Source organism: Netta rufina (genome assembly GCF_964035555.1).
Source record: "Netta rufina genome assembly, chromosome: 5".
NCBI classification, from domain to species: Eukaryota; Metazoa; Chordata; class Aves; order Anseriformes; family Anatidae; genus Netta; species Netta rufina.
The window spans coordinates 61,242,800-61,267,482 of record NC_140128.1 but is presented as its reverse complement, the minus strand read 5'-3'; the positions used below and the strand labels follow the sequence as shown (position 1 = coordinate 61,267,482).

Sequence of the window (24,683 nt, the reverse complement as noted above, 5' to 3'; positions counted from 1 at the left end):
AGTACTTGGTGGAGGCATGTTCTGCTCCCTGCATGCGTGATAAGTGCTAGGAGAGGGTACCTGGTTTTAGAGGTACTCTTTTTGTAGAAATGAAGCGTTGTGATCACCAAATTACCTTGAAAAATGCTTAATTTGAGCAAATATAAAAACAAAATGCATTTTACTTGCTTATATACAAAGGGGAGCCTTTCAAAACACTTATCTTGGGCTATACAAATACATCATCTCTCCCAAAGTGGGAGAGTGCATTATATACCTTATACACCTTCACAAGTTGATAATGAGCCAAGCCTACAAGGTGGTGTGTAATCCAAAGAGATGCATGCAGTTAGCAGTCCAGAAGGAACAGTCTCAAGTAAATTATAGATCAATAATCCTTCATGGGAAAAGGAACAGACCATGCATTTCAGTGAGACCTTTCCTTCAGCTGAACCTCTTTACATAAAGCTATCCAAATTATGCTTATCAGCTTGCATCAGTTCCTTTAAAACGTTTGCTTGTGGCTTCTTGCTGACCTTCGTTTCTGACTCAGTGGGTTGTAGCTGCTGTGTGTGCTGATAGCTGGTGCTTCCGACCCTCATCCTTCTAGGATGAAGCAGTGTGGTTAAAACCCAGTACAGCCCTCTGGCTGAAAATATGTTCCTAATGCTGGTATTTGAGTAGCTGTGATTATTGCCTGCTTCTTGGAGAAAGGAAGGGGGGTGAAAAAAGCGGTAAAAATGTTTATTTTTAGGCAGTCGGCTGAACTGAACAAACTACGCCAGGATTATGCCAGGCTGGTGAATGAGCTGGGAGAGAAGAGCAGCAAGTTGCAGCAAGAAGAGCTCCAGAAGAAGAACGCAGAGCAGGCAGTCGCTCAGCTAAAGGTGACTTTGGTTTTTCTCTGCCTTGCTGAGTTGGGCTTGAGGGTTTATCTGCGCCAAGTCCTGAGATGAGCCAGATGCGAGGCGTGTGGGAATCACTTCAGCTGTTTTCCTGGTCACTTAATCTGCTTTCTTTTTATGCACAAGTACCTGAAAATAGATAATTGCTGAGCCATCCCATGGGCTTACTTAACACTTGCATTCAGTACTACATATTTTCAGTGGTTACAAGCTATGAAGTGAAACTTACCCTCCCAAGTAAATACATTTGCAAAGTGTAATTGGTGACATTGAACTTTTTTCTATGGGTGTGAATTTGAGCAAGATTGGGTTTTTTTGGAAACTAAGTACTTTGGCTTCAATGAACTTCTAAATTTTAAAAGAAATGTATTTCTAAAGACTTCAAAAAAACAGCCTGCCAATGTTTTGATGTATCTTCTTCATTTTCTTTGGAAGAAAAGGTCTCTTTGTATTCATGCTTCTTTTCTTTTCAGAAGAAAAATATGGCTTCTTCAGTTGAGAATGCTGATTCAGAGCTCATTACTTCTTTTTGTATCTGCAATTAAATCTTGGTCACCAGAAGTTCTATTGGCCTCACCTGCCCTTGCAGGTGAAGAATTGGTATCTGCGGCTGAGACATCTTTTAATTAAAAGATGTGGATTTGTGTGATACGTAGCTAGTCTGGCTTCTAGTGTTAATTCTGAACTTGCAGAGCAAAAATGCTACACTTTCATATTACAGAAGTCATCCTGTTAAAAGCCCATGATGAAATCCTGTTCACAATTTGCCTTTCAAATTAATAGGATAAACTGTCCTAGGAGGAGGATTACAGGGCACTCTGTCTCTCTGATGTGCTCTAATGGAAACAAGGAACAACTTTTCTTCCTTGCCATATGTTTTGGGAATAGCACTGAAGTGATGAACTCTGAATATTTCAAAAATAAATTAAAGGTTAGACTTCTTTTCATCAACTCTGTCTTCAATATAAAGGTCCAGCAGCAGGAAGCAGAAAGAAGATGGGAAGAAATCCAGGCTTATCTCAGGAAAAGAACAGCAGAACATGAAGCAGCACAACAAGGCATGTATGAAATAATTCCCAGATAATGTTAACTGCAGTGATCTTGCTGTTGCCATTTGTGTGTTGTTTTTTTTTTTTTTTTTTATAAGGCATTGTTGAGTAAATGGCTTGAATAAAGCTCAAGTGAAGCCAGTACTGCTTCAGCACCTTGGGGAAATAGTGTGCTGTGATACAAGCTAGTTAAATGCTGATGAGCAGAACTTTGGCTTGCTGGAACGAGGCTTCTAATCAGCTTCCCTGTTGGCAGTAAAAGTTATTTCCCCCAGAGTTCAAATATTTACTTCTGAATTAAAACCCTGATGTTTCTGCTGCAGATGTGCAGAATAAGCTTGTGGCCAAAGACAATGAAATCCAGAGCTTGCACAGTAAACTTACTGATACAATGGTGTCAAAACAGCAGCTGGAGCAGAGGATGTTGCAGCTGATGGAGAATGAGCAAAAGAGAGCTACTAAGGAGGACTCCATGCAAATGCGGGTGCAGGTAGTGCTCACAGATCTTATTTTTTTCCCCCTTTGTGTCTGTCAAAGCAGCATTTCAGGTTTTCACAAAGCTTTCCCACTGAATAAAGAATGAGGCCTGTGTGCCAGGCTGTCATCTAGCAGCTCATAGAATGAGAACTTGCGTGGAGTGCTGTGAGAAGGTCTCAGGTCCAAGATGACCCCAGATGTAGCCTTTGCTTTAGGGAAACCAGTGGGTGTGTGGTGGCAGGGAATCCTTGTGACACACAGCAGGCTGCTACTCTTCCCTGCAAACCACTTGATCCTAGTGGGGGAGAAAAATAGCATCTCCAAGGAATGTGACATTTAAATGTTGAACTGTTCTTACTAACATAATCACAGCTAGGAGCTAATGCTAGCAAAATTGACTAGCTACAGATCTCAACCTGCTTTTTTTTTTTCTTGTGCTTTCTTACAAGGAACTGATGGAGCAGAAAGATACTTTGAACGCTCAGCTTCAGAAGCTTCATTCACAAATGGCTGCCCAGGTACAGCTTGTTCTTGGACTCTTCCCTTTCTTTTGTAGTCTTGAATTGTAAACTTTCTGTAAAAAGGCAGACTTTTTTTCTTTGTAGTTGGATGCGAGATGTGTAATGATGAAAGTGAAGACTTGTTAGCATCCTCTTTTTGTAGTGCTTCTTAACCTGGCTTAAAACTTAAGCTTCTGCTGTCTTTCTGGGGTGGAAAAAAATCCACCTATCTCCTCCTGCCGTGGCTTTCATTTATAATCAAGGGTGGAATACCATTTAAAATGTTTTTTTCTCCATAGCTTTGCATGTATATGTATTCTGTCTCATGTGGTACTTTGGTCTTTTTTGCACTCCTTGTGTGAACCACCTGATAATGCCTTTCCCTTGTGCATCAGGTGGAGAAGTAGTGACTTGTGGCAGCTATTAGATAAAGCTTTGTTCAGTCCAGTGCTGGTTCCAGTGGTGACAGAAAACAAACAAGGACAAAAAACCCCACACAGTGCACAAAGCCTCTTATTTCTCGTTTTAATCTCTACAATTTTATTTTTCCTGATTTCTTTAAGAAAATATAAGTGTGTAAAACTTCAGAGAGCTCATCTGAGTCTCTGAAGTTGAGTTCCATGTTGAGCTACATCACAGAAATCAGCTCAGAAAAACTCAACTCCTCTGGGTACAACTGGACGCAGTCATAAGCTCCCTGTTCATATGCAATCGGGTGCTGACTTTTTAATTACAGATACGCTTGATGTAGTTTGAATAAATTCAACATCAGGCTGAAAATGTGTCATTAGGCTTTGTTTGAAGAGCTTGGTTTTAACCTTTTGAGTTGGGACAGTAGTGAAGAAAGAGGCACTCTGGATTTACGGTTTCTTCTTGACCTAGTCCCCTTATCCCAGTCCTTTTAAAGGATTTTGAAAATGAATCCCTAGGGAAACTTAATTATTTTTTTTGGTCTGGGTTACCCAAGGAAGAACAAGCCTTTCCCCTGGTAGCCTGTCTGGCTGTGAAAGCACAGAGCTATTTTTCTCCCATGGGCAGTGTGTGTGAAAATCCCACTCTGGGGAAACGGGGACGGACTTGGATACTTCTGTGGATGTGAGGGCTGATGAAATAGTTTAGGTCATTCAGGAGACAGATCAGGGACTGGAACTGTTTGTTCCCTTCTGACTGTGCCTGTTGCTGTTCTGTGGCACAAGCTGGATGAGGGAGTGCAGGAATCCCAGTGCTGTAGGGTGCCACGGGGACGAGCTCTGTGAGAGGATCCAGGGTTTTTGGACAGAGGTGAGGCTGGGCAGGGATAAGCAGTTGTTTGAAGCATAAAGAAGATGAAGTTCTGCTGTAGCTGCTACCAAATTGGGCATGAGGCAGCCTGCAGAGGTTCTTAGATGCCTCCTAATAACCTGTGTGCCAGCTCTCTCCTGCCCTGTTCTGGAGTGCAGATCCAGTGGAGGGTTTGTCCAGACCACGGTGCCCACACGTGTGTGTGACCATATAGGAATTAGGCTCTTACCAGAGAGGAAAAGATGCCACTTGCTGTTCTTATGCTGCTGTTTTTGTTCCTAACACAAGTCTTGATGCACTGTGCAGGGTTTTTTGCTCGTAGTTCTTTGAGTGGTTTGACAGCAGTGTCCCATAGAGCGTTTAGTCCTTGGGAGACAAGTGCTGCTTTGATTCTGTTGAAGAGCAAAATGGCAAATAGGATAGTTCATCTTTCTCTTATGTTGCCTTAAGCAGAAAGGGAAGGGATGTTAATATGTGCTGAGATTCTTCCAGTGTTCCTTAGCCAGGAAATACTTGAAATCTGCCTGTGCCAGTTTAAAATAACAAGGCAAATCTTAAAAAATGCTATTCCTGGCTCACTGAAAAAGATGATTCTTTGACTTGCTTTACTCAGTTGCTTTTTTTTTTTTTTTTTTTCCTTCTGCAGACCTCAGCTTCAGTCCTGGCAGAAGAACTCCACAAAGTGTGAGCATTCATTTCCCCTGGTATTTGGAAGGTGTCACTGGCTTCTAACACACACCACCTTTTCAGAGTGTGCTCAGTGCATACGGGAGGGACTGGCCAAGGAAATGTTGTTGTCTGTGCTTCTAACTTTCTAGCTGCAAGATTCACTTAGGAGCTGGGAAAACGCTTCCTGCGGATATCCCTTCTCTGTCTGGCTTCTGAATTGTAGCCCATTGTACGTGTCCCTGCTGCATGGAAAGCAGCGACTCTTCTTGTTTGCTGCTGCCTGTGTGCAGGGATCTACAGTGAGCAGGAATGTGCGTGACCATGAGAACGTTTGTGTTCGGGCTGTGTTGCTGTGCCAGGAGATTTCTCCCTTTGGGAGATGGGGTAGCTGTGTTTCAGAGCTAGAGAACATCCCATAAATTTTTGGCAAGCAAAAGGCATTTAAAAAGCATGGAAAAGCTTTTGGACCAAAAGTATACAGTCAGCAGGAATGAGAGTAGGAGCTGGACCGAAGGGCCAGCATGTACTTTGTGTTTAGCCTGATGCTTCACGCGGAGCTTCCATCCAAGGCCTTTTAGTACTGATAAGTCATCACTTCTCATTTGTGCAGGATTGCAGAAAAGGACAAACAGCTAAAGCAGATGGAGGACTCATTAGGCAACGAACACGCCAATTTAACCAGCAAGGAGGAAGAGCTCAAGGTATAATAAAAGAATGTGTAAATGCCAGCTGGTAGAGGGACAGGCTCGCTGGATGTGCATATGAAATGAAGCCTGCGAGGCTGCTGCTGTCTGGATCTAGAACCAGCTCCTTTGGCTGCAAGTCTGCTGATCTTTGCTCTTCCAGGCAAGACCAATGCATGATGCTGGAAAGTCATTCATAACAAAGGTTGAGGCTTTTCCTTGTTATTACCTCTAGACTATCACAAGAAGCAGCCAGGGATATTTTGCACTGAAGAGTGGACGTGCTTGAAAGACCATCTGTATGAAAAATGCAAGTGTTTCTTCTTCCTTCCTTTCTTCCTTCAGGTATTGCAGAATATGAACCTGTCCTTGAAATCAGAAGTACAGAAGTTACAGGCTCTGACAAATGAGCAGGTAAAATAGCTGCTTGATTCATTAAAGACTTCATTTAAGTCTCTTCCCGCTGTCTACTTTGTCATAAAAGCAAGGGCAGATCTGCTGTTCTGAGTGAGCTGTGCTTAAGCCCATTAAGGGTGTGAAGTTACAGAATAGGGTTAATATGTGATTTCCTGGAGTTCTTGTAGCTGGTCAGAAGCATGCTTCTTGTCCTCCCTTCTTCACCAGCTACATCTGTTTCTTGCTTGGACAGCCAAGTTAGGGAAGCATTTTGCTCGTTAGGTTTATCAAGATTTGCAGGGTGCAAAGTGCAGGATGTTGCACAGGAGCAGACACAACTGTGGTTGATTATACAGACCTGGCAATTGCACGAAGGGCTTGTAAGCATTCATCTGAAAAAGCAAAAACCAAGACTACACAATGCAAACCTTCCCTGACAACAAGCGTTTTTAGAACCAAACAAAATGCCTTTCCCCAGCTACTGCTGTGTGGCCTGTGCGTTACGGAGGTGGAAATGTTGTGTTTAATTAGAGAAAATCCTGGCTGTTAAACGAATCCTTTCCAGATCTTCTCCCCTTTCATAATTGCATGCTTGCCTGGTATGTATTGGTGGTGTAAAAGTGCGTAACGACAAGCTCACCCCTTTCACTTGCTGGTGAGTCATGTGCTGAGAGGCCAAATGACTTGTTCTAGCTTTTTAATACTGTGGAATGAAAGGTTGATTGAATCATGTGATGTATCCTAAGTCTGTGTTAATCCTCTTTATATCTAGGCTGCTGCTGCACATGAGCTAGAAAGGATGCAGAAAAGGTAAATAAATGGCTCTGGCATTTGATAAACAATTTTTATCAGTTTTTTATGTTCTTTTGAATTGATGCTTTCTCTAAGACGTATTTAACTGTTCTGCTGTGTCTCAGCATTCACATCAAAGATGACAAAATAAGAACTCTTGAAGAGCAGCTTCGAGAAGAACTTGCGCAGACTGCAAACACAAAAGAAGAATTCAAGGTAAGATGCAGAGTAACTACCCTTGTGCTTATTGACAGCAAGTTTTCCAGACTTGTGAGGTTGTGAAGCAGTTCATACGATGTTGATTTGTGACACAGAGCTGACTTTCAGGTGTTAAGCTGTGTTACAGCATTCTTTTTACATGGCAGGAGCACTGTGGGATATCAGAGTAGTAGCAACAGACTGTGCAGCTGAGTGAGAGACGTAATTCAAGTCAAATGTAGTTGTGAAGTGAGGTCTTAGAAACGTTCAATAAAAACTATTGCATTTTTTCTGCATTCTACCCCCTAATGCAACTTCCAAGTCCTTGGTGGGAGCTTTTATTGCTTGGGTTTTCGTGCTGTCAGATCTTTTTTTTTGTAATTTTTTTCCCGTCAAGGTAGGTGTAAAAATGCTTATTTTCTTCCTGCCGGTTTCCAAATTGTTTCTCATAAGGTAGCAGCTAAATTGCCAAAGCTTTTAGTTCTGCCATCTGGGGTCTGCAAAGCAGAGCTGCTACTTGTTCCTAAGCGGTGTACACAAAGATCAACTTAACTCTTCCTTGCTCTCTGCCACCTTAGGCTTTTTCTTCTGAACTTTAGCTTTAGACCCACTTTCTGTGAAAGTTGGTGCCTCAGTTGTCTTAACTCCTTTAAAACCCACGTTGGGCAGCACTGTTTTTCTGCTGCTTTTGGTGAAAAAGCTCACTGTCTGAATCTTATACCATGTTGGGAGGTTTGCTGGTGATGAACAGAGCAGGTGGATAGGGGCCAAGGCTTTTCTAAAAGTCGTGCCTCATGGATCTCCTAGAGGTCTTTGAAGCTGTTAGCAGGCAAGTAGTGAACTTGGTTCACATATCGAAGTTGCATTTTGGAAGATGTTTTGATGTGAGTCCCTTGCAAGGCGTGTAGTTTCTCTAGGTTGTCAGAGAGTAAGAGGGGAAACTGTTTCCACAGTTCATAGCTGGTCAAAGAATAGGTAACAAAATAGGACTTCAGATGGTTGGTTTTCACAATAAAACTATCATCTGAACCTTCAGGGAGATATGTGCTGGGTGTGTAAGCAATTGAGAAAGGGGAGTGGGAAGAAGTGGCAGGTTTATTAATAATGTTTGATTACCTTGTGTTGACTCCCAGGAGTTGCAGGGGGCTTTCAAGGTGGTGCAGTGTTTCAAAATGGCAGGTGAAGTGCTGAAAACGAATATGATGAGGAATAACCTGAACTTTCCTCGTGGAAAAAGACCTGAGAGGTGTTGTGGGTGGTTATGTGCTGAAATGAGCTTGGTGCTCTGTAATGGCCAAAAATCAGCTGGCAGAAATTTGGTCACTTCTTAGGAAGTGAGCAGGGACCTGAGTGCAGATGGTGGTTGTTAGGATACTCTGCAAACCTATAGTGTACTCTGTGTGAATGTTCTATGCACTTCTAGTCTCTTCTCCCTGTCTTTGATCCCAAACAGAAGTCTGCCCTGGATGCTTCTGCCTGAGCAAGTGTTCCTTTCTTTCCACATACACAAGAGGGGAAAAAATGAGCTCAAAACAGCAATTTGTTAATCCTCACCTTTGCTGTCCCTTCCTGCATGTGTTGTCCTTGTAAGGCTTTGGGTCTGAGCGTTTCCTCTTGTGAGCAGAGGGCTTTACTGCAGGCTGAATGAATTCTTCACAAGAAGGCTCCTGATGAGAGCACCGACCGGTGATATTAAATGGCACGACCTCTCCGGTGTTTTGTGTACTAGAGGCTGATTTTTCCTTCTGGCACCTTGTGCAGTGATCAGTTGGTGCCACAGAGTGTTGCAAGTTGTATGATGTCCGCTGGGTGAATTGCTGCAAAGAACCATGCTGTTTCCTGGAACCCCTTTTCCCAGGAGCAGCAATTGTACATCTGAGTTGTCAGCCTTTTTGCTAAGGGTTGCTTCATTTGTTGGTCTGAGAGGGGATGCTGCAGGGAGGCAAGGGCTGTGGTACAGCTGCTCCTCTTCCTGAGCTCACGCTCAGACCGAAGTGTGGGAGCTGTGCAAATCTCTGCTGCCAGTTCTTTGCTGTGCTTCATAAATGTTAAGGCAGCTGAAGAGAACCAGGGAGGTGATCCTAGACCATTGGATTTGCCGGATGAGTGCTTCATAAAAAGCAGCTATCAAATCTGGAGATGCTGCTGATGCTGCTTCAGGAGGAAAATGCAGTTTCTCTTGTCTCTTGTGCTTGGTACTGTCTGATCCTCTGCCAGGGAATAAAGATGGTAACAGCTGAATTCCTTATGGGAACATAAGGACAGAAGTATTAATACAGAAAGGCAAGGAAGATGGGGAAAGGACTCTTTGTAGTCTTGTAGCTTCCAAAGAACTCACTGTAACAACTTCTGTGTTATTTAATTACCTCGTTGCCATTATGAAAATGTAGCTTGGGCATGCAGTTCTGAACTGATACGTTTAAATTTCAGGTTCTCAAGGATCAAAACCAAACTCTGCAAGCTGAAGTTCAGAAGCTGCAGACTCTCCTGTCTGAGCCTGTGCAGCCAGTGCATGCTGAGGTTGTATCAAATATCCTCTGTTCTTTTCAAGTTCTTAAATGTTTTCTTGCTAAGCTGGCCAGAGGGTGAGCTGGTTGATGTGCAAAGTCTGCATTTTAGGCATGCATGGGAAGTCCACGTTGGACAGCTGTGGCTGTCTTCTAAATCTAGTCAAGAGTAAGCAAACAAAATGCAGACTTTTCCCTCCCCTGAAGAATGCTAGCTTAAAATAAGGAAGGACTTCTTTCTGCAGCCTCTCCCAGTTTTAATGTCGATTTTGTGGAATACAAAAACCCCATGAGCAACCAACCCTCCTGGGAAGAAGGGTTCTTGGTCTGTAAGGAGACCAGAGTAAGATCTTAACACTGTCTGTGTTCTTCCATCCCAGACTGAATTCTCAAACTAGTAGTAACCAACGAATGGACCCATGGAATGGAAGAAAACTCACTGTGGTGTATTCCACCCCCCTGCCTTGTCTTCCATCTTTTTCCCCATGGTGCTTGGGAGAGCCCTGAACACCCGTGACTTCATACCACTGTGGAATGAGCTTCCTGAAACACAGTAGAAAGACTTGCAGGGCAGGAGACTTGTTTCCTTTTCAGCCCCATGTTGGTATCTGCCAGTCTGCAGTAACCTGTCTGGAGTGCTTCCCTGTCTTCTGGCAGATAACCAGATTTGCAGCCCTTATTCCCCTGGGACTGGCTGGCTTAGTATCATGTCTGAAAGCTGATTTTTTTTTTTTCCTGGGAGCTGGTCTACATTTCTTGTGTGGTCTCTTGCAAAGCATCGCTGTTGGTCTCTGAGAAGTCATAAATGCTCTGTTGGGTGAGCCCCAAGTGGAGCTTGTGACTTTGGGAAATGCTTAAAGGAGGTAGATCTTTTGGGTGCATGTTTGGGCTGGATCTGTGCCTCTCCTGAAAGACTGACATCTTTCCAACCTTGGTATTAGACCCCCATGCTATGAAGATATCCTCCCCCTCTTCTGTTTTCCTTGCTGGATTGCAGTTCAGTAACTAAATTTATGGGGAAGTTGATACTCATAGCTCTTTTAGTTGTTAAAATCCCAAACCAATTGGTCCAATTAGTGATCACCCTTCTATTTTGTTTAATAGGCAAACAAGGACTTGATAGAGCAGATGGAGAGAAGGTAAGAAACTATTTTTTTTTTTTTATTTTGAATCAGAGGATAAAACAGGGATCCAGCTCTGCTGGCTGCAAGGTTACTGTTGATAGCTAAACTGCCTTTAGAGGTTAACTCTGTTTTCCTAATACTCACTTTTGATTTCTCAGCATAAGAGAGAAGGATGATAAAATCAAGACAGTTGAAGAGCTGCTTGAGGCAGGACTCATACAGGTGGCTAATAAAGAGGAGGATCTGAAGGTAAAATCCCTCATATTATCTTTTTATGGGGAAATACACTTTGCACAAGAGCTCTTAATCTGCATGTTTGAGCATTCATAGCGCAGTCTGAGATCATTCCCTGCGAGTAGGAGAGGCATATCCCAGAGACAAGGTTAAAATCTATTTGGTAACAGAAGCTAAGCTGATGGTATACAGTAAGCGTTTGTCTCTGCCTAGTCTAGAGTAGATTTTACTGGTGTCTTTACCTGATGTCTTTTGGAATAAATTTTGCCCTGCATCTCCAGAACGGTTTGATGTAACCTGTGACAAATCTGTCCTTAGAAAAGGGGTATTTATAAAACTTGGCACTGTGGGACTATTGCATCTTTTTACTGAATAATCTGAAGGGCTAAACGAATTGTAAACAAGTGGCAATTTGGGATGATGCTGAAGGTGTTTCCATACTCTTATTTGTTTAAAAAAAAAAAAAAAAAGCTAGCGATGAGAAATCTGGGAAGCAGTACAAAAATCCCTGTTTGTTTTCAGCAGTGTTTTTGCTGGAATGCTATGTCCTGTCTGTCTGGACACAGTAAGACAATTTTCTCTTAGTGTTCCTAAATTCCAGGTGCATTGCTGAGGCCCCTGGGAGAAGTTGCACGCTAGCAACCTGTCAGGCTACCAAACAGCCAAAAACGCGAGCACATCATCTAGATGTTTCCCTCCACTTGCTATAGGTTGAAGTGTTCCTATAGATTGAAGAATAATTGAATAATTATTCCACTGAATAATTTGGCTCCAACTGCTGCAGAGGGGGGTCTCTTTCAGGCTTTCAAATAGTCTTTCACTTGCTCCAAAATAAATTATTTTTCTGTCAAGCTTAACACTTTTTTCCCCAATAAATGAGTCGTTCATTATCTGTGTGTCTGCTTTCAAAGGCACTGCATACGGAAAATTCATCCTTGAGAAAAGAACTTCAAAGTCTGCAAATTCAGCTATCAGAGCAGGTAATACTTTTCATCTAAAACTTTGATTACACCTAAACTTAAATCTAAAAGGATCTTGCTGTGGTTGCAAAAGTCAAGGGAAAAAGGTGAAGATGTCTTTGAAGCCTGTTGGCAAAGCATCCTGTTTTCCTCTAGTGTTGGCCTGCAAGCTGATATTTCTGTCAAACGCTTCCTTTGCATAAGTGTCAGAAGTGTGGTGGATCCAAAAGTTCCAGTTCAGCGGCAGCTCTGAGTTGATTTTGTGCTACGTACTGAAAGGCTGTAGGCTGTGTTTTTCCAGAAGCCTAGTGCAACAAGCATGGCTGGTAGGAAGCTCATGCTGCGTTGCGTTTGTATATTTGGGCTTTCTAATGTCCATCTGTAGTTGTATGGATGTGACTTAGCCCACTTCTCTTTGTCTCTGTTCAGTGACTATCATAGTATTCCATTTTTTGATATGCACTCAACACTTATCAGAAGTGCTTTTCCTTGATGTCCAGCTGTGCTTGGACAGCTCAGGAGAGCACTTCTCAAAATGGTTTTCTAGAGAGCAAAAAAAACGTATGAATGAATAGAATTACCATGGAGAGGTGTGTACAGTGTCAGTATGAAAAGGTTAGCTGGGCAGATGCAGGTCCTGAACCTCAGCCTCTGCTGGAAAAGATGGGGTGGGCGTTTTGTTTTGTTTTGCTGGAACTTGTCGCAGACCCAAAAGTATTGGCTTGCTGGATACCAGAGACCAACAGCTAATTTTGTAGGATAAAAGGTAGATAAAATCTTTTTTGGCTGCTACGTAGTTTACCTGGTGCCAAAGAGCCCAGGCTCTTTAATGCTTTATGCCTTAGCACTTGTGCATTGTTTTGCTTTCTTCAGTTTTTCTAAGTTAAAGATCTGTTTCAAACAGGTTTCCTTCCAGTCACTGGTGGAAGAACTCCAGAAAGTGTAAGTTACTGCGCCAATTTACTTTCTGATCGTTACTTCTGTGTGGTTTTATTTCATGACTGTGTTTTGCTTTCCTGAAAGAATTTGCTTTTAACTGGGTGAAGTGTGCGTGTATGCAGCAGGAAGCATCAGGGCTTTGGAAACATGTCAAGTCAGATCAATACCTTCTGAAAATCCAGTTGTTCCTCTGCTAAGCAATTAAATTCATAAGTCTAACTTAGACTAGGCAAGGGATTGCTCTGAATTGTCAGATAATTGTTTTTCTGCAGTAGGTACTCTAAAAGACTGAGCTTGTTTGTGCTTTGTGTGTGTGCATTTGAAGTTAATAAATTGCTGGAACATCGAGTGAAGGCTGAAGCTGTGTGTGTGTCATTCCAGAGATGATAAAATTTTTGTCTAAAAATGCAAATTAAGGTATCTATTAGTATGCGAGCTACTAGTTATGTAATCTAGTATGTTCTGTGCTATTTCCATCTTATTTCTCTTGCTTTTTTCTCCTGCTTCTTGCTTCTGGTGTTGGGACTGCAGTGAGATGTAACTGCAATAGTGGGAAGTCCCACGATGGTTTCCAGAGGCTGGCAGTGTGATGTGATGGCAGAACCAAATCTAGTGTTTTTATGCTCATGTAGCACACTTGTTCGTCCACCTAATGTTGTTCCTCTGTTCTTGTTCAGGATCCATGAGAAGGATGGAAAAATAAAATCAGTGGAAGAACTACTACAAGCTGAAATCCTTAAAGTAGCAAGCAAGGAGAAGACTGTTCAGGTATCTGTCTCGATACCTTGCGATACTTTTCCTCCTTTCTGTGTCTATGCCATTAACTACCATTTATTCGTTACTGCATGGCATTCTGTAGTGACGAACTTGTAGCATCCATTTTTTTTGGTGGTTTTGTTTCCATTGTCCAATCCTGTCTGTTTTGTCATTGAAAAGGCTTTGACACAGAAAATAGAGGCTCTGAAAGAAGAAGTAGGAAATTCCCAGCTTGAGATGGAAAAACAGGTAAAATGCCTTAGTGCCAGAAGCGTGGAAAAGACTTGCCTTGGATGCACTGCTCACTCATTTCTGTTCTAGTTTTTGTTTACTGGTGAATGTCATTGGATACGGGAACTTTTTAATGTAGAGCTATACTTTTCCTTGGACGTGAAGCTGTAAATATGTAGTGTAACTGCTACTGCCCTGCAGAAACCACCTTCCTATGGATGCCCGAGCTTTTTGGACTTTTATTGTGAGATTTGGCTATTCTTGCCAAATAATTGACAAAGCACTTAAAACACTGTAGCATTAGCTCTGTCCGGGTATGGTGTATACTGGATGTACTGTCCCAGCAGTAAACACGAAACCCCAGGACATCCTTTGGGGCTGAGACTTTAGAAATTTCCACTACTGACAGCGCTTCCCCTCTTGTTGGTCTTTTTCTCTGTTGCTAGAATACCACTGACCTAAATTTTATTTGGTTTCTGGGTAAACCTAAGCCCATTATCTTTCCAGTGTCCAAAGAAAGCCTGTCTTGGCAGAGGGAGTTTTTACTCTAGCTATCAGGAATTCAGAAATGGAGGACTATTGGCTTTTTTGGCATGCCTGCTGTCTAGCATCTGAAGCTACAGGAACCCATGTTTCCTTAGGGAGCCCATTCTGCAGGCAGCTTAATCCATCGTGCTGGCAGGAAGCTTGCTTGCTTGTTTGTCCGGGGGTGCGTGGCTTTTTTGGTCTGTGCTTTTTTCATTTTTTCTAGCTGCATTCCAACATGTCACCCACTTTCTGTTTTCCTTAGCGTTAAAGTTTTGTCCTTTTTTAGGCAAAGTTTCATTGAAAGTGTTTCCGTCTTGGGCCTCTTTTTTAAGACAGATTCCCAGGAACTGGAGGAATTATTTGTGTGTTTTTTTTCCTTTCCTGGAACTGACTCAGAGCCCAAAACAAAATGCATTTTGGAGTTGCTGTCCCTGGAAAGCTGCATATAAGGGATGTCTCCTCCAGAGGTGGTGTATACGCACCTCTGGGTGTTCTGTGAGCAGAACAGTGTTTTCTGGGAATGTTTAAGAGCTTGTAGAAGAGGACTAAACCAAATGTGCTTCTTTGCACCATCAGTATCTACACAGATAGCCAGTCTCCAGTTTGTTAGGCTTCTGTACAAAATTCAGAGGGAATATTCCCACTCAATCTTGTTTCTTCGATTCACATCCAATCTTACAATGGAAACTTAAAAGGGGCACTGACATTGCAGAGTGTGTCTAAAAAGCTCTTGCTTCTATAAAGATCTAAATGACCAGAGGTGATCTCTGACTTGAGCTGCAGTTTGTAGTGAGATGGTTGTCACCAGTGTCCACTTTTTCCTTTGTTGCCTGCAGTGGAACGGTGCTATGGTTGGCCTGCTTGCGTTCCCATTTGCACTGTTTTCCTTTCTGCTGTGGAATTCCCGTTTTAAATGTGATGAAAGTAAATAGTGGAGACGTTTGGCTTCTCATAATTTATTTTTCCACAAAGAATGTGTGTTTATGCTTACATTACTGCAGTGAATTGTGCCTATTTCAATAATATTTATCGTTCTTCCCCTATTTCTGTCTAAAGTTTGTAGCATTTGTGTCTCTTTCAATGTATATTGAACTGAAGTACTGATTGTTTTCTTTAGGTGTCGATTACATCACAAGTTAAAGAACTTCAGACTCTGTAAGTACAGTTGTTAACGTTTCATCTGCCCTGTGTGCACCCCTCGCTTCCCTGCTCCAGTTTATTTTAAGTTAAAATGTTCGTGAAATGAGCCAGGCTGGTCACACCAATTTTAGTAGACATGCATCCTTAGTACATTTGCCTGATCCTGTCTGAGACAGCTAACAAGGTGAAGTATTGTGTGGCTTTCTGGGCCCAAATTAACCTACGTGGGATTAAATTCAAGTCAGAATAGAAGCATATTGGCAAGGTACTGTGGCAAGCTTGCTTTAGTAATGCCTGTACTGTAGCTGGGTGGATAAATAAGAATTGAATTGCCAGGGTCATCAGTCCCTCACGTCCCTAGCTGGGGAGGAGGATGGAATTATTTTTAGGTGAAGAGAGCACATGTAAGATCCCTGCGGTGTATGTTGGTGCAAAATCTGCCTGCTTTCACTGATCAGTACCATTGATTAATGGCATCTCCTGCTAAAACTGAAGTGAAAGCCTCACATTCATTTTCAGCAGGCGAAATGTGGTTGTACCTTTGATCACACAGGCTGCTGTGATTTGTTACAAGCTGCAATGAGTAAAAGAGCAGAGGTTTATTCTGTGTCTGTGTGTATGTATTGGTACAGGTTGAAGGGGAAGGAAAATCAGGTGAAAACCATGGAGGCCTTACTGGAAGAGAAGGAGAAAGAGATTGTTAAGAAAGGAGAATGGCTGAAGGTAAGCTTTCTTGGTATCCTAGGGAAATAAATTCTGTCGCAGTATTTCTTCTTGTGGAAGGACTACGTTTACACTTCTTGCTGCTTTTTTTTTTTTTATGTCCAAAGGGTCAACAAGATACAATTGCACAGTTAACCAGTAAAGTTCAGGAGTTAGAACAACAGAACCTGCAACAGCTCCAACAGGTATGGCCTGCAGAGGGGATGGGATTGAGGGGGCTGCTTGGATGAACGGGAAGATGCTTGTTCTTTATCCTCTACTGTTCTTATAGGGTTTGTGGTAATTGTACAGAGCTATTTTAAATTCTACTTGACTAAATTGGTAGAGTCTACAGCATTGAAAGCCTAATAGTTCAACTGTGTTTATCCAAAGCAGGTGTTGCACAGTTACTGAGTTCTGAGAGCTTTTCTTTAACTCGGATGATGCTGTCCTTAAAGAGTAGCCCTGGTCTGGAGACATTAAAGCTCACAGATGTAGGCATAGCTGTGTCCTAGGTACCTTCTTGACACACTGAAGTAGTGTCCCTGCAGGGTTATGGGTCATGGTGGAGCTCTTGCTGTTTGTGTGCATAGCAGCTTACATGGAAGTGGCTAAGCTTTGCTCTGATTTCTTCCTGTCTTTGCCTGTTCCAGAAGTTGCAATTGGCTGGGATATTTTGGTTCTTGATTTTCTGCACTGGACTTGAGAACAGTTGATTGGATGTTCTCAAAGCCAGGTGTAATTGGAGAAATCCTTCCAATAAGGTGGTATTCCCACTCAGTTTGGGTTTTGGTGGTGATACAGGGGAGAAGCTGAGCTACACTCTTATTCTGCGTGGATGTCTAGACAGGCCTTTATCCCAGGGGAAAGGTGGAATGGAAAGAAACTGGCTGGTGCAAAGTTTGTGATGCTTGGTGTAAGCTGTGCTTCTGAAATCCATGTGTTTAGATATTCTTGGAGCAACGTGTGTTTTGTTATGACGCAAATTTGCCAGTATTTCCTTGGCAAGTGTCTTGCAAGCTGTGTGGCGCCCCTGCAAAGCGTTGCTGTTAATTTGAAGACTTCACTGGCGCTGTTTGTGCAGTCAAAATGAGATTGGGATTTGCTTTGTTTTTCAGGTGCCTGCTGCATCCCATGTCCAGGACCTGGAGAGTCTGTGAGTATGCTTAGTAGCAGTTCCCCAAGCACCTATTGATAACATGCACGCAGTGCTGGCATTTATATTAAATTGGAATGTACGAGAGTTTCAAGGATTTTATGGGCTTTGCTAAAATGAGGTGTTAGTGCTGATGGACGCACGCTAGCCAGCACGTCTGCTGCTGTGTATTAGAGCAAGTGTCTGGCGTCCCTGCCTGGTGTAAGTAGCAGTGTTCATACGCTTTGTAAAAGTGAGTGATTGCTCAGGACTCTACTACCCAGTGAAACTGCTGCTCCTTTTTGCATCCAGCAATAATTTCTCCTTCTGTTTAGCAAGTTTTTAAAAAGAGTGTGGATTTAAGTACCTGAGGGTTGGTAAAAAGCAATGAATAGTTTGCTGGTTTCAGTCTGAGATGCGATGACCAGCTTTCCAGCTCCTGTTTTATAAAGAAATGCAGCACGAGTTCCCTCTGTTTTGACTCTGCTTTGTCCGGCTGCTCTAAGTTGCAGAGAGCCTGTATGTGATTGTGCCAAAAGAGACTCTGTCTTCAGAGCAGCTCTTGTAAAGCACTGCCCTCCAAGCAGGGCTCTTGTACAGCCTGCTTATGGTGCCTAAGGCAGCCTCACCTTTGGGAGCCTGTGCCTGGCACCTCCTTCAGAGCCAGCTGGCTTGGAGGACTCGCCTGGGGAATCAATTGCTCCTCTCCCACTACTGCTCTGACTGAGATCAGTCATGACTAAGCCCATTTGCTGATTGACGCATGAAATGACTGGCTTGCTTCACTCCAGTTCTTAGCAGGTAAGTGTTTGCCATACACATTCCTGCAGCTGGCACATATTTTGGATAGTTTTTTTGATTTAGAGCCATACTCTAATGGCTGCTTCTCCATGTGGCAGCTGATTATACATAGCATATGAAGCTTAGTTGTTTTCTGCTGTTGAAAACTTTGTCCCAGCTAGCGTCTGTCTCTTAGTATCAATTTGTATTTTAACTCTTTTTTCTTTCTTTCCAAAACACCTCTGTAGTTTGAAAGAGGAAAAAGAACAAATGCAGAAATTGAAAGTCGTACTGGAAGAAAAAGAGAGAGAAATTGCAAGCCAAGTAAAACAATTGCAGGTAAAGTTTTGGTGAAGTACCTTGTGATGTAAGGGGGAGTGCATGTACTCTGTGTGTGTGTATAGTTATCTGTATACATATATATAAAACATTGTGTCTCTCCTTTAAATAGGACGTGCAAAAGGAAAATGAATCTTTCAAAGCTCAAATTCAAGAATTAAAACAGGAGAACTGCAAACAGGTACGGCTTCTAATTGCATTGTTAATTGAGTGAAGTCAACGGGCTGCGGTAGCCTGCGTGGATTCATGGAAAACCAGTAGTTGCATTAACCATGCAAATCCAGGGACAACTGCAGCGTTGACTTGCAGTAAGCCAGCTTTTCTGGCTGTTGCATATCTGTCCCTGTTTCCCTTTAATGTGTGGGTTTGCAGCCTTGTGCTGTTTCTTATGCCTCCTGTGTTCTTGTCTAGCTTTCTACCCTGTCTTTACACACTGTAGCACAGCCAGGGTTCTCCTGGCCAAAGGAGGCTGGGCAGGACTCCCTTGAAGGGGAGCTGAATGCTGCAGCAGTGCTTGATTAACGAGGCAGAGCATGCTCTCTGCATCACTCTTTGCTGCTGATCTGCTCCTAATGAGTTTCTGATCTGTTTGTAGGCATCTCTGGCTGTCCAAAGCGAGGAGCTTCTGCAAGTGTGAGTACTGCCAGAAGTTGAATGCAGTAATTAGTGCTTCATTTCACTTATTGCGTGGAGAATTTAGAGTATGAAATACATGCCAACTATATGATAGACTTAGGTGAGAAATGGCAAGCTAAACAAACAAAAACAAGCAAAAAATCAGCTCATGTCTTTAACATCTAATAAGAATTGAACATAAAGATTCTGCTCATATTAATAATCTGCGGCTGCAGTCTTCTGCAAGCAGTGCTTGCTGTATGTGTTACGGTCACAATGTAAGCAAGCCACGATTGATTTAATTTGAGATGCATGCTAACTCAGCTGTATGTCTGAAGAGTTAAATGTTGGTGTTTCAAGTAAGTGACAAGCTTTTTTTTTGTTAGACCCTCAGCCACGGAGAGGGCTCTTGTTCATATCGTGAAATCACCTGGTAGAAATTTGTTCCCAAGGAAGGTCTTGGGGTAAAAGGATGCTATAACGTCAAGATGAAGTGCATTAAAGCACTGTGTGGAAGCTAATACCACGCCAGCTTATACTGTGCTACACAAATTGCCACTGTCATGCTTTCTTTGCTGGCTGAATTATTTTTCTTTTAAGTTAAGTGACTTATAAATTGCGGGCTAGGTGCTTGAAAAGGAATGCTTTTATTCAGCAGGCAATGCCTGTTTTGTGGCATTGTGTTAGCGTGGGCTGGCTGAGTTATCCTCGTCTAATGTGTTGCCTTTCCATGGCCTTGATAAATGTGTGCAGATGCCTGTTGTAAGCAAACAACAGGTTTACAATGGGCTTTGCTCCGACAGCCCACAGTTCACAGAGCAGTAGGAAGCAAACAGTGTTGCCAAGTGGTGAGAGCAGTTTTTCAAAGGGGGTATGTTGCTAGAAGAGAAGGCAAGTTAGCATATGTGAAAGGGCAGCGCTGCTTCACTTGAAGTGTCTGAAATGTCTCCTGACTTGTTTGATTCTTTTTTTTTGCCAATTCAGAGTTGCAGGGAAAGAGAAGGAAATCACCAGTCTGCAAAACGAGCTCGCCTGTCAGAGAAATGCTTTTGAGCAACAGAGGAAGAAGAACAACGTAAGAAAACTCTTCCCCCCCCTTTCCCTTCAGAAAAGAAAACGGCAACCTTCCCCCAAACCTTCATGCACAACACTTCTCTCAATGCCTAGGGTGCTCTGCTAAGAAATTTCTGACGATTGTCTGCCATACTGTGTCCTCTGGACACTCCTCGTTTTTCTTGGGAGTGAATAAGCATCCCGTAGTGCTCCAAGTTTTGCCAGCTCCATGACATCTTGCTGAATTGATGAGAGGGAGGGGACTGGCTGGAGGACACATCCTGCAGCAAGTTCTCAGCCTTGGATTCTGCCTCGTCAGCCCTGTTCAGAAACGTGTCCTTTCCCAGGGGAAGGAGAGGGGGTTAGGGGAGGGAGGGTGGGAGGATGAAAGGGCTGTGCTCTGCCCGACTTGTGTTTGTCGTGCGGGTACAAGGGAGGAGGCGCTACCTTCAGGGCTCTCAGATCTGCCTCTCCCCACTCCTGGGAGTGGATGATCCTGCTCTTCTGTGGGAGGCAGTGGGCAGTCAGCCTTCCTTTGCAGCAGCCACCGACGGTGCAATACGGGTTGTTGGTGGGTGAAATAGAGAGGGTATCTTCCACTAGAGATCTCTGAAGTACCTCCATGTAACACATTACCTGTGGAGGGCAGGAGAATGGCATCTTTAAATTAGATGGAAGAAAGCTGTTAGAATACAGGGGTTTGGCTCACTTCTCTCTCTCTCCTTGATAGCCTATAAAACCCGCTGAATACCACGCAATGTGCCTTATTGCTTAAAAGTGAGATGATATAAGTAATGCACACAAGGAAAACACTGAGATTGTGTGTTGCTTTTGAGCAAGTAGCATTGCTTAAGAGCTGAAAGAAAGTAGGGGGAAGGTGGCTGGGTCTTAAAAAAAGAGGTGAGCTGGAAAGGTGGAAGTTGTGTGCTTCCTATGGGCTCCTTTCCAGAGGAGCTGCAAGGTCGCAGTGCCCTTCGTGGTGCAAGCACAAACCTGGTTACTGACAAAGGCACACCATGTTTATAGGTCCCAGCTTGCCACACTGCAATTTTATCCAATTTTGGTTTTTTAGCCTGTGAAACAGCTCTTAGGACAGGCAGGTGGGACAAGGAAGTGGTTAAGAAAAGCCAGCGTAGATATGTGCTAGGATTCGGATGCCTCTCAGAAACAGTCCCTCGCTGAGGCAGGTTGCTCTGAGGGTTTGGAGGAAGAGGAAAAAAAAAATCCAAGTCCCAAACACTGTAATCTCCTCCCCACGAGGCCCACGGTCCTTCCTAGAGAAGAGCTGTAAGGCATTTACTTTTCGTGAGAGCTCTCAGCCCTATAACTGCGCTGCCTTGTGGAGTACACGTTTGATGACCTTGCCAAGAAAGACGCAGCACGGTGCTGCCTTGCTTCCCTGCTGGTCTGGTGAAAAACCCCAAAGCCTTCCAGGAGGGCACTGGTGAGCCACCCAGGGTTTTCTCTGGGCACAGCTGTGTGGGTAGGTGCTGCGAGCAGAGGGCCCTGAGCTTTGTGTTCCTGCAGTCAGCCCTGGCTTAGTAGGTTCGTTCTCAGGCATCAGGATCTGCACGGGCAGATCCGGCTGCACCATCAGGGGCATAAATGTGTACACCTCCATGTGTATTCGGGTTCACGCTGGGTTCTGCAATGCGACATGCCTAACACTCTGTCGTGTAATCTGTGGTTTGGTGTCTGTGTTTCTCACTACTTTTGGAAACTTCCCTCTCTCTTCTTACAAGTGCAGTCAAAGTGTGGGGTCGCTAGCAGGGTAGCTCTGCAGCCCAGTAGCACTGGGATCGATTTTGGATGTGGGGGCAGGTTGGGGAGAAATTGGCACTATTTCATTGGACCTCTTTGAACATGACACTTGTTTTTTGCTCGTGTATGTCATCCTACCCAGCAAAACCATCCCGCAGTAACCAGCATTTAAATGCAAATGGTGGAGTGTGATGCAAAATATATCTCTGAAGTAAAAGTGGAAACGGTTTCAATATTGGCTGAACTGAAATCATTCTTTCTAAAAATGATTAGGACCTTCGGGAGAAAAACTGGAAAGCAATGGAGGCATTGGCATCAACTGAAAAATTGCTGCAGGACAAAGTGAACAAGACTGCCAAGGTTGTAATGTTAACTGCTAGAAACGATACGTTAAGCTAGAAGCAGCTCTGCAGCTGTTTATTTTAAGTGGAATGGAGGCATTTTAACTTTTACTGCAGTTTAAATACAGTCTGTTCTGAGTGATCATTCATATACTCTCACCTCTGCTTCTCCCTGTCGTCTTCAGGTTTCTTTTTATTTTTTTTAATCCTTAATTTGTGGGCATGCTGACTTTTGATTTGTTTGCATAATTGTTAGAGCTGTCGTGAATCACTTTGTGAGGAGTTCTGGAATAAAAACCGCTGGTGAGCAGCCTGCTTTCATCTGTTGGGCTTTCTCTGTGCTTGAATAAATTTATTGGCCCCACGTAGAATTAGAAGTAGATTATTATTTCAAAACCTGGGAACTCCTCAGGAAAACTTATGTCACCGCAGTTGTGAATTTCCTCCTTGAAACTATTTGAAGCTTGACAGGTCCCGTCAAACCCAATGCTAAAAATGACACGGGGCACGGATTGCTCTGGAAGGAGCTTGCATTAGTTATGAGCATGACTTTGTGCTAATTGTCACCGTGCAGAATTCACTGTGCATCAAAGTAATTTTAAAAACAGGAGGCAGGTAGCCAGGAGCAGACGAGCTCTAGTTTGGGGCTGCGTGTCTGTGTTTGGGAGACGTCTCTGCTCTTTGCTCAGCCCTGTGTTCGGGGAGTTTGTGTACCTGCTTTTGCTGTGTGCTAACGCTTGCCTGCTTTCTCTTGCAGTCCGAAGACTTCATTAAGCAGCCATTTGCCACTTACTGGTGGCTTCTGAATTGCTGAAAACTAACGCACCTCGCGCAGCGTCACAACCTAATGTGTCTCCTGTCCGTTTTTGTCTCTGGATCCCAACCTACTAATGCCACCGATCTCTTGCAGCAGAGGAACTCAGAGCAGTAACACTGTCAAAGGAAAAGAAAAACAAACACTAGCAATGGATGCTTGCTGGAAGCTGCCTTTGAGCAGGGGTTAGGTTTTCTGCACTTAAACTCACGCAGGAGCCTGGCTGAGCAGTGGGGTATGCCTAAATAAACCCACCAGCCACAAGCACAGCAAGCAAGTGTCCTGTGGCTGCTCTGCTCTTAATGCTAGATAAATTGTAAAGGAGCAAGGGATATGTGGTGCCCCTTGGCTCTGTGTATGTCCATTTGCAGAGCAATGACAAAAAAAAACAGAAGATTTTCACACAGCTCTAATAATTATTTCCCATATCATCCAGCTTGGAGGAGGAGGATGTAAGGGTCTCCCTGTTAAGCACTTAGAAGTAATTACAAGTAATATTTAGAAGATAGTCTTGCTTTCTTGGCCTGGTTCAAATGTGCATTAACACAAAGTTTACTTTTGACTTAGTAATTCTCCATTTTTTATGTGGTGATGTTAATTTATGGTGACTTTTCCTCCTAAAATAGTTCCTAAAAGTGTGTTGTTTTTTTTTAAAATACTGATTGACCCAACTTGCTTTTGAGGTTGCTCGACCAAAGTGGAAGTGTTGGTGTGATCTGTGGGTACAGTCACTCAGCACCCTGTAGTTTGTGTTGTGCTGTGAACAAGTGAACAATGGTGTAAGTGCTGTACGAGCAGGCTAGATTGGAGGAGATCTTAATGAAAAAAAGCTTAAAAGCGTGAACAAATGCGAAGGCCAAATTCTGAAGCAATTTGCTGTCAATTTTGGAAGTAATTTAGTGGCAATTTTAGAGCCTATAGAGCCTTTCCTCAGTTCAAACCACCTTTCTGGGTTAAACAGGTTTACTGTAGGTGTAGAAGAGGCTGTTGCCTTGTCAGTGCAGCATGTTGCCCAGTTTCATGTGAGCTGTTTTCTTGCTTTAGGAGAGGCAGCAGCATCTGGAAGCTGCCGAAGTGGAGACCAGAGAGCTACTCCAGAAGCTGTTCCCGAACGTCTCGCTTCCTACTAATGTGGTAAGAGAAGTCTCTTCATCCTATACAGCTGGGGAGCTGGGGTCCCACTGTGCTGGCAGCCTGCACCACATCCCTGTGGTCGTCTGCTCCCCAAGGGTTTTCCAGTGGGAGGCGAATGCTTTCTGCTGCTGATACCCATAACTGCCAGCAGAAGAGAGGCAGAGCTTAACTACTTTGAGAAAAATGTTAGTTTTTCTTATTTTCTTTAACCTCCCTAACATCTGTCTCACCTGTCTGTGTTACCGTGTCTCTGAGATGATAAATTTTCAGGGCAGATAAAGTCTGCTGTGTGTTTGCTCGCTGTCTGATGGGATGGGTATCAGTCTTCTTTGCCTGACAGGTAGATCTTTGCTGGCCTCTCTTTTCTGAGGGGCTGCGCTGCCTTGCTGCCAGCTGATACAATTCAGAAGGCTTTGTGTTGTTCCCAGAGTTTCTTTGAAAGCCACTACCTTCCAATTTTATGCTCTCAATGGCTTTCAGTTGTTTGCAAACAAAGTGCAGTGGGTTTGTGTGGGTTAGACTGTGTGAATGAGGTAAAGCAAGGCTAGAAAGTGGGGGTCTGTGTGATTTGTAACATTTAGAGGTTTTATATATTAATTTTTAAAAGTATTATCAAATGAATACTTTTATATCCTGAAGTTAGTCTTGTGATGAACTAGAAA

General features: G+C 43.3%; 1 protein-coding gene across 4 annotated transcripts in view; it reads left to right on the top strand.

The window, feature by feature from the left end:
- The window catches only part of KTN1 (kinectin 1), a 72,340-nt gene that overhangs the window by 33,994 nt on the left and 13,663 nt on the right, over positions 1–24,683 (top strand). For 3 of the 4 annotated variants that reach the window (XM_084287281.1, XM_084287282.1, XM_084287280.1), the window contains exons 9-34: positions 734–866; positions 1,855–1,942; positions 2,257–2,423; positions 2,860–2,928; positions 4,838–4,875; positions 5,471–5,561; positions 5,889–5,957; positions 6,712–6,749; positions 6,857–6,947; positions 9,360–9,449; positions 10,541–10,575; positions 10,719–10,809; positions 11,706–11,774; positions 12,658–12,695; positions 13,370–13,460; positions 13,629–13,697; positions 15,325–15,362; positions 15,980–16,070; positions 16,178–16,255; positions 17,168–17,205; positions 18,213–18,303; positions 18,416–18,484; positions 18,899–18,936; positions 19,903–19,993; positions 22,006–22,092; positions 23,932–24,021. In XM_084287281.1, coding sequence (XP_084143407.1) covers positions 734–866; positions 1,855–1,942; positions 2,257–2,423; positions 2,860–2,928; positions 4,838–4,875; positions 5,471–5,561; positions 5,889–5,957; positions 6,712–6,749; positions 6,857–6,947; positions 9,360–9,449; positions 10,541–10,575; positions 10,719–10,809; positions 11,706–11,774; positions 12,658–12,695; positions 13,370–13,460; positions 13,629–13,697; positions 15,325–15,362; positions 15,980–16,070; positions 16,178–16,255; positions 17,168–17,205; positions 18,213–18,303; positions 18,416–18,484; positions 18,899–18,936; positions 19,903–19,993; positions 22,006–22,092; positions 23,932–24,021 — 1,978 coding nt within the window. The remainder of the gene's footprint in view (positions 1–733; positions 867–1,854; positions 1,943–2,256; positions 2,424–2,859; positions 2,929–4,837; positions 4,876–5,470; positions 5,562–5,888; positions 5,958–6,711; positions 6,750–6,856; positions 6,948–9,359; positions 9,450–10,540; positions 10,576–10,718; positions 10,810–11,705; positions 11,775–12,657; positions 12,696–13,369; positions 13,461–13,628; positions 13,698–15,324; positions 15,363–15,979; positions 16,071–16,177; positions 16,256–17,167; positions 17,206–18,212; positions 18,304–18,415; positions 18,485–18,898; positions 18,937–19,902; positions 19,994–22,005; positions 22,093–23,931; positions 24,022–24,683) is intronic. The other variant, XM_084287283.1, reaches the window with a different exon arrangement.